Genomic DNA, 10,000 nt, shown 5'->3' on the forward strand with positions numbered 1-10,000 from the left:
GGTTCTCCTCGTAACCACCCCCCTCACTCGATAACTATTGCAACGCTTGATAGGAAATCGTTATTCGTTCCCCATAACACCTTCACGTACCTTGCTCGTAAGCGACATTTATTAATATATGGAAAGTATCTACATTTGAGAGAAAATTTTTACCTAGTATATTCTTATAGAGAAAATTCTGAGAAACGGAAATTTCTCAACCTTTGAAAAAAAAAGATTTAAGGAATATTACCAACCGTAGATATAAAATTCTCTTATGTGGAAGGTTCTAAACCTCTGCTATAAATTCTAGAGATAAGAAGGGTTGTTTGTAGTTGAGAGAAAATTCTGATAAATGAAATGTTTTCCATTCTGAAGACAGAAATTTCACTTTAAGAAAATGTAATGAGATAAGAAAAATACTAAGATATGAAAAATTATCAACCTTTGAGAACAAATTTTGAGATATTCAAATTTCTAAGCCTTGCATTAAAATTCTGACATGAAAAGTTCTCGAGAGAAATTTCCGAGATATAGTGAGTTATCCACTTAGATAAAAAATCTATCACAATGTGGAAAGTTCTCAGCATTTGAGAAAAAATTCTATTAAGGAAATTTTATATAAGTTTTTCCAAGAAAAATCTCTCTGGAAAGTTCCCACGAGTGAAAATTGTGTTGGAAATTGAAAATATCATTGGAAAATTGAAAATTCTCAACTGAAAGTGTTCCCCTGTTAAGAGAAAATAATCCAGTTTTGAGCAAAAAATATGAAAATTCAGCCAGAGTGAATATTTTGAGAAATGGGAAATATAGTGAATATATATATATATATATATATATATATATATATATATATATATATATATATATATATAATATATATATATATATATACACACTGTCTATATATCATGTTTATTTTGTCATAAGTCCAACTAAAAATCAACAGTGTTTACGAGTCTTCAGATGCAAACAAAACTTAAAGCCTTTTCTAATTAAAATCGTAAAAAGAATCAAAGATTTTCAATGTTTATGTATCTTCAAATAGTCAGACCAGGGGAGAAGCTTTTATTTCCTTTGTATCATTATTCATATTTGTTATCTATTTGAAATTTTCACCTATTTTGGGAGTTTCATAAAATAATATCATCATTAACAACAACTAAAATAATAATAATAATAATAATAATAATAATAATAATGAAGATAAGAACTATAACAATAATAATAGTAATAAATAGTAATAATATCAACAACAATAATAATATTAATAATTATAATAATAACAAAATGAGAAACTAAATCTCTCTCTCTCTCTCTCTCTCTCTCTCTCTCTCTCTCTCTCTCCTCTCTTCTCTCTCTCTCTCTCTCTCTCTCTCACTCTCGTTTTTCTAACCTTCCTTCTCCGAATAACAGGGCAGGCATGTGATTTTGCCCGTCTTCATTATCCTTTGGATGAAAATTAATGTTATAGCAATTACGTACTGACATTTTTGCACATGATTACCATCACCATCATCGTTACTATTACTATACTCATTATCATGATTACTATTATTTCCAAACAAAATGGACAATATTTTTTTAAGCATATCTAACGTGATAATAGGGGTATAGTAAAATACAAATATGATAAAAATCACACACAACTAAACACACAAACAAATGAAAACAATTCAAGAACAGTAATAACATTTAAGGTTAACTAGCAATGCACCTTCCAGTAGCTTTTCTGTGCGTTTTGATTTCCTGTGCATGTCAACACAACAACAACAAAAAATGCAGACGTTTCTAGTCCACTGAAGGACAATGTCTCAAACATATCCTTAGACCATTTTCACCACCACGCTGGCTACTGCGGTTTGGTGATGGTGGGAGACTTAGTAAGATCGCTCACAGGAAACCAACCTAGCATGAGGGCCCTCACTAGTAGAGCTTTGCTGATAATCGGATACACAAACTCTTTCCCCACGTTATGGTATCCAGACTCAGTAAGTGCAAGTCACCACTTGATATATGAAATGAAAAAGGGATTGCAAAAGCAAAAAAGGAATCAAATAAGACTGCACAATGATAACATCTACATCCCGTTTAATTTGCTCTGGAATGTCCAATGCAAAGTTGTTTTCCAATATGCAATAGGTTTGCAGATGTGTTATTGAGGTATAGGAACCATAAAAGCTTAGAGAGAGAGAGGAGAGAGAGAGGAGAGAGAGAGAGAGAGGGAGAGGAGAGGAGAGGAGAGAGAGAGAGAGGAGAGAGAGAGGAAAGTTGATATATAGATGCAGGTATCATATTATACTTACAACACACTCATGAAGGTGTCATGACTTGCGCATTTGCAATACACATTAAAGAATTCCTTCAGGATACTAAATAAAATTTAATCATACTCTACAAAAACTGACATAAATTCTACATTTTCATTATTTGTTCCCACATATCTAATCACCAGCAAGGACTGTATTCCTTGATAAATGATCTTTTTATTATGCCCTTGTTCATTACGCAGTAACATAGCAGTAAAGCTTATGGACTTTTATTTCATGAAATTTGAGTATAATATAAAATAACTAAGTTAATTACAGTATAGTGTAAGGTCGGAATGTTTAAAGCCATAATGGACAACTGCAGATTATATAGATATTTTCAACATCTATAATAGCAATATTTTAGAAATAGCTATGTATCTAGCATGGCTAAGATAAACGCATTTCACGACCTAAATCTAAACACCCAGAATAAAAATAACAAAATAAATGCCACACCCTGCATGAATATCAACTCATTTCATACAAATCCGTCAGTTGTGAGCTACAATGAACCCACAAGCCCATTCCCTGCCCTTCTATATTAACAAGAGAAGCAATTAACTAATTCAGTCTAAAACCCACTCCAGAGACCTTAAACCATTCTGAAAGCCTGAACTGAGAAAAAGGTCGTAGGTTTAGTAAATTGCACATGCTTAAAGAATAACTTAAATCACGAAACATTTCGAGTGACATTTTGCGGTTGCTAATACACACCACGATGGTGTTTGCGTGCAAGTTTCTGCGATACGAGAACTCTTCCTTTAATAGGAGAAGTGCAAGACTTCCACGCGACCAATTGTCTCATTCGTGGTAAGGGCTCTCCTCAAGATATAACCTATTCTATACAAATTGAAAGGTAGGCGTGTTAGGTGAGAGAGAGAGAGAGAGAGAGAGAGAGAGAGGAGAGAGATGAGAGAGAGAGAGGAGAAGAGAGAGAGAAAGTAGGCTTTCCAGTTTTATAGTGTAAGGTACGTCTCAGAATATAAAGGTAAAAATAATACAGTCTGAAGGTAGCTGAGAACAAAAGCCTCCACCAACTAAGATTTCAAATAGAAGCACTGATTTTAATGCTCTTTTGGCGTCTCCTTGGACCCATTAAGAATAGATGCCTTATAGCATAAAAAAAAGATAAATAAGTTTCTAAAATGATATAAGGAAAAATCATAGTAATTTTCTGTTTTCTTTCGTCATTCACGAGTCATGCAGAACGCATACATAAGTCATGATACCAGTAACGGCTTGTTTTAAATCTATATTTTTTCGTGTCAGGATAGATCCAACCTATCTATTTTCTTTTTCTTTTTTTAGAGATTTCGAAAAGTCCCTTGAAGGGACACCTTATTTGGTTAATCTGACCTCTCTCTCTCTCTCTCTCTCTCCTCTCTCTCTCTCTCTTCCTATCTCTCTCTCTCTCTCTCTCTCTCTCTCTCTGTGTGTGGTAAAAAATTAATGGAACACCACTACCACCTCATCAAACATTCAAGTTCTCGTGAAGATTATCCCTACGCCTTGAAATGAAGACACGGAATCATGGCAGGTTTGAAATGCTACAAGTGTATCGTGCAGATGAAGTTAAATGTCTGTATCCCCCAGCGACGCCCACCCAATCACTGTTTAACAACGAAAGAAAAATTCCATTCTACGATGGCTAATAAACTACCACTCTAAACATGTGAAATTGGAATGCGTTAGCCTATTATTTCCCATTAAAAGTCACCAATTACAGAATTATTCCCGTCTTTGATGGCTACTCTTTATTGACCTGGTTTAGTATTGGAATCCATTTGGACCCTCTCTCAAGGGGACGTTTTAAGATTTTATGGCGGATACCTACTTCCACGAAGGCCATTGAATATTTTCAGGTACTTTTGTACTGTTGTCGTTTTTAGCTTTCTGTCGTGATGTTTTACAGTAGTAGTAGTAGTAGTAGTAGTAGTAGTAGTAGTAGTAGTAAGTAGCAGTAGTAGTAGTAGTAGTTGTAGTAGTAATTAGTAGTAGTAGTAGTATTTAATTGATGAAAATTATTTGTTATATCATTCGTTATATAGTTTTATCCAATGAAATAAGTTACTAAACAAAGGAAAATTAAAAAAGTTAAAATAGGGACTTTCTAGAAGTATTAAACTATTAATTTTTAGCGTCCTTATACCATTATAGATAACGGCAAAATACGATATGACTCGTTATACCATTATTATAAAAAAATCCTCTCTTTTATCTATTTTGATTTTGTTTTTCTATACTATGATTTTTCTTCCCACACATTTATTACAAGGCCAACTTACGCCTGCATGGTTGAGATTGTTGGAAGATACCATTATCATCGCCTCAAAGGTGAGAGGGATGTCACCCCAAATCACGCAACTAAGGCAGACGAAAGAGAGAAAGAAAGAATGAGGTCAAGGGAAATCTCAGGAGTAATCTTTGCATAGCTTTTGGTCAGCGAAATATGGTACAAGGTCGTCCCTTTGGGCGTATACAATATGGATCCCCTGGCCGCATTATGGCCCAAGGCCATTATTGCAACTGGAGTGATTAATCTCTGCAAATGAAAGAGGTTATGCAAAATACACAACAAGCAGGATGAAAAAAAGTAACGCAAATTTCATGATATTGATTGATAAAGGAAATGCCTTGCGTGGTGGGACTGACACGAAACATATATTTCCCCCATTTATTTGTAAGATTTTACTATATTTTTTTTATGTACCTATTCTATATACAAATAATTATGCTATGATAAATTCCTATATGTACTCATGCTATTTATTCCTGCACCTTTAATTTACATACACATTTTCAAGTCAGTGCATGTCTCTAATACTTTTTCGTGAGGTTATATAAGCTAAGAAGGAAGATACAGAAAAACTATATCTATCTAGATTTTTTAAGTTAGTCCGAGAATCTTTTCCATTGTGCTATATTTGCCTTCGCCAAAATCGAATATTCTGCGAAGGGTAAGCATTCACCACTATCGTCTGTTTCTTAGTTTATTTATGAGCAACTTTACACAAAAAGCTACTGTACAGATTTTGATCAAACTTGGTAGTCATGCTGCGTATGACCCAGGGATGAATCTATAACACTTTCGATAAAGTACATCAAAGTACAAGTTCGCAGCAGCATTTTGAAAATAACTGCAATGTCAAGTAAATTACAAATATTTTGTTAGTTCATTTTTTGTCTTGTGAACAACATTACACAAAATTTGTTGTTCCAAATTTCCATGAAACTTGGTGGACATGTAGGGTATGACCCAAAGACAAATCGATTAGTTTTTTAACAAAATAAGAGCTGTGGAGTCTTGGAGGTCTATCTTTCCTCCAAGAATGGAGTATCTACTCCAATTAACACTCTCTTTGATTTTTAGGTCATGAAAAACTTGCACGTAAATAAACCAACTGATTAAAATAAATAAGCATATTCTAAGTCCATGTCTATCTGTCTCACTATTACGTTATACATATCTGTAAAAGCTAATTATATATATATATATATATATATATATATATATATATATATATATATATATATATATATATATATATATATATATACACACACACACACACACAAGTAATCACAGACTAAACTGAACAAAGCTTTCTCTATCATTTATATATAAACTGTTTGTCCCATATTCACATTTTGTCACTTCAGTCAAAATAAGGTAGTTCTTACCAATTTCACCAGCATATACCTTAAGTGCAATTTAGTAAATGCAGTCAATGAAGATACCTAAAAGTACTTTCAATAATTATTTATAAATCTTGTACTTGCTTATCTCTGACTATATATTGAAGATATGTTACTTTATTCAAAGGAATGCATATATCAGATGGTTGGGAGTGAACAATCTTAATTGCTATTCACAGACCAGTATCCTTCAATATATGTCCAGAACCAAATATACGGTCCCCATTTCTGTTTAAATAACAATAATAAATATTGATGTGAATTAACTGTACGAGAACTGAAATATTACAAAAGTTTTGCACGTAGAATGTACTGTACGTATTTCTAGTTAGGCGCATTAATCATTTTACGAACAATTGATTTCCACGCCTCTAAGATGATCAGAGCGATATGCTACCAAACCTCTTCATAGTAACTAACTAAATCAAAAGTCCCCTTTATCTATATCCCTGAATTGAACTCAACCATATCTGGTGGAAAGCTCTAGAATAAAAAATCTTATATAATTATTGTATATACTACAAAACGGTTCAAATCTTCATAACAATGGAAAGTTACAAGAACTGATTCAACATATACTAAGCAAAGTTTTATTCTTCGTGTATCAGAAAGCAATTAGACACTTTACACAAATGCTACTAGTCATGCAAACATCACATTCATTTAGCAGCCTTATGCCAACTTCTGTGGTCTCACGAGTAGTTAATTCAGCATAACCATTATCCAAAGACATACACTGTTCAAAGCCATCGAAAATCTGCGTTCAGTTTTACAAGAAAGTGAGCTAACTCTGCAAAGCAACTTGGAAACCTAACAAGAGATCTTGCAAGGTATTATTTTGTATACAAAAACATTAAAATATGTGTTTCTATAGGGGGTAAAAGGAGATTTCAAATATATTTCTTTATGTCATTATTATAATTATTGTTAATACTATTCAAGTTATAACCCTAGTTGGAAAAGCGGTATGCTACAAGCATAAAGGTACTTACAAGGAAAGCAGTCCAGTGTGGAAAAAAAAACGAAAAATAACGAATAAACTATATATATATATATATATATATATATATATATATATATATATATATATATACGTATATATATATATATATATATATATACATACATATATATATATATATATATATATATATATATATATATATATATATATATATATTTATGATTTCAAAAATATATATACATATATATACATATATATACATATATATATATATATATATATATATATATATATATATATATATATATATATATATATATATATATATATATATATACATATATAAATGAAAATATATTTCTTAAATCATATAGTAAATTAAGAATATTTACAGCCGTAAAATAGATCAGCAATACATAAAATATGAAACGAAACTTATGTCAACCTAACCAAAAGTAAAAAAAAAATACAAGATATTCGAAATTTTGCAGTTTCATCGACTCAACAGCCTTATTAGGATCATTTCACAATCTGGTCGCAGCTGGAATAAAACATTTAGAGTACTGTGAACGGCGGTGCCAGACATTAATATCCAGAGCATGGATGAAGAATTTAACAGCCCACAAGTTTTTGTCCGAGATGAGAATCAGCAGCTTACGACCAGACATGAGAACAATACTCAAAACATAGAGTGAAAGGATTAAAAAAACCCCTCACGATAGATTTATCACCGAAAATCTTAAGACTTTCCAAATATGTATTTTTGTTGTAATTGAAGAAGAAACAGACCGAATGTGTTTCTCATAAATAAAGTTAACACAAAATCACACTTTAAATCAGGTGTTTATGGTTAAAGCAAAGATCTGGAGGTTGAAGAGCCACTGTCCTTATCCAACTTAAAATCATACTTTGAGTTCTGTTAGGGTTCAACTTCATGCCGCATAACTTTCACCATGCACTAATTTTAGCTACATTTGTATTTTAGAGGTTGTGGTGGCCTATTGGAAACGTCCCTGCCAGACATTTTGACGTACTGGGGTTTGAGTCCCACTCAAACTCGATAGTTTCTTATAATGTCTGCAACCTCACCATCCTTACAAGCTAAGGATGAGAGTTAGGGGGAGCTTAAAGGTCTAGCTGCGAGTCATAAGCAGCCATTTCCTGTCCCTTCCTGGTCCTTACTCGGGTGGAGAGGGGGCTTGGGCGCTGATTATATGTATATGCGGTCAGTCTCTAGGGCACTGCCCTGCTAGCTAGGGTAATAATGTCACTGTCCCTTGCCTCGGCCATTTATGAACAGCCTTTAAGCATTTAAACCACAGGTCTACATTCGGGAGATGAAATTAATGCAAAGATAGTACAGTAACCTCATCTACATATGCACCTATTTTTTTTCTAGGCTAAACCACATATTATTCTTATATAGCAAGCAATGTAATAGGCTGAGAACACTAACCTGTGGAACACCAGATATTACATTCCTGTTGTCACTATAGTGCCCATTAACAAGTACTTTCTGCAATCTATTCATCAACATTTCAATAATAAAGCTAAGAAAAGACCCTCCTACTTCCATTAATTTCTAAATATTTATATAAACTTGTAAAAAAATCTAGGTATCTAAACACGTGCGACCGCAACAATGTTATATTTCTTCATGCACCTAAAAACATACATGCATTTGGTGGCTTTCTAAATAGGGGATACATTTTTTCGATTTTCTCACCATTTCTCATAATTGCTGGGCAATTTATCACTTGCTTTAAAAATCGTATGTTCAAGGTCAAAATTTTCCCATAAGCTTGTAAGCATAAAAGAAATACAAGGCAGGAAAAATCAATACAAGAAAACGCCTTTTGCGATCATGACGGCACCGACTTAACGGCCCGCCGTTCGCCACCAAAGACAAAACATTCAGTTGTTTACGAGGCGATCTTCCATCAAATTGGGTTGCTTTCGACATGACAACATTATTATCAGTACTCACCCATACTTGTCCTTCGCCCGGGAAGGTGACGCAAGTTTCGTCTCCTTTCTTGCGTTCTTTGTCATTTAAAGGTCGACATCTGGAAATACATTGAGAGATATGATTAGAAAATTATATATGAAATCTAGATTTGATATAATCAAAATAACAATGAATAATATATGCGAGTAATAATTATTATCCTTATCATCATTATTACTGTTTACGAACTTATTTAAAATATCATTATTTGTTTATAATGATTCCCTCGATGTTTACATTTACATTACAGGTAGTTACATCGAACTCAGTAAAGTCGAGTCTCTATTTTTTTTTAACCTTAATAAACTAACTAGAGATATATAGGATGCACAGTACATACAAACATACATCTTAACAAGGGATTTCATATTATTATACCTATTAGCATTATTAATATTCACATGGCATAACCTAGATAAAAACGAACATTCCATAATAAATAAAATAGTGAGCATGTAAGAAAGCAAAGACTATAACAAAAAATGTAGGCATTAATGATAAGAGTGAAAAATCATTATGACAATGCTTCAATCCTTTACAACAGATGTCAGGAGTCTCATCTAGACGGTATATTATCATCGAAAATGCAAAGTGTGACCGTACACCTACCTGTGTGTGTGTGCGCGCGCTTGTGTGTGTGTGTGTAACAACGAGTAAAAAACAACATGATTAATATCGCCGTCTTCCAGTCACTGGGGCAATCTCTCTCTCTCTCTCTCTCTCTCCTCTCTCTCTCTCTCTCTCACATACATATATATATATACATACATATATATATATATATATATATATATATATATATATATATATATATATATATATATTTATTTATTTATATATATATATATATATATATATATATATATATATATATATATATACACAGTTTATATGCATGCATATATATATATATATATATATATATATATATATATATATATATATATATATACTGCATATGTGTGGGTAAGCGAGGCCGTATGTTATGCCCCTTGAGGATATTTCTCCATGCTCTTAGTCAGGACATGCCATGTAGACCTT

The 10,000-nt window shown here is 32.6% G+C and overlaps 1 protein-coding gene across 12 annotated transcripts in view; it reads right to left on the bottom strand.

Moving 5' to 3' along the window:
- Positions 1-10,000, bottom strand: part of LOC137627778 (kinesin-2b-like) — a 439,846-nt gene that overhangs the window by 352,618 nt on the left and 77,228 nt on the right. For all 12 annotated transcript variants that reach the window (XR_011041220.1, XR_011041219.1, XM_068359098.1 and 9 more), the window contains exon 4: positions 8,939-9,017. Coding sequence is in view for 10 of the 12 variants with exons in the window: in XM_068359098.1 (XP_068215199.1) it covers positions 8,939-9,017 (79 nt within the window). In the remaining 2 variants the exon portion in view is untranslated. The remainder of the gene's footprint in view (positions 1-8,938; positions 9,018-10,000) is intronic.

Source organism: Palaemon carinicauda, chromosome 35 (assembly GCF_036898095.1).
Source record: "Palaemon carinicauda isolate YSFRI2023 chromosome 35, ASM3689809v2, whole genome shotgun sequence".
Classification (NCBI taxonomy): Eukaryota; Metazoa; Arthropoda; class Malacostraca; order Decapoda; family Palaemonidae; genus Palaemon; species Palaemon carinicauda.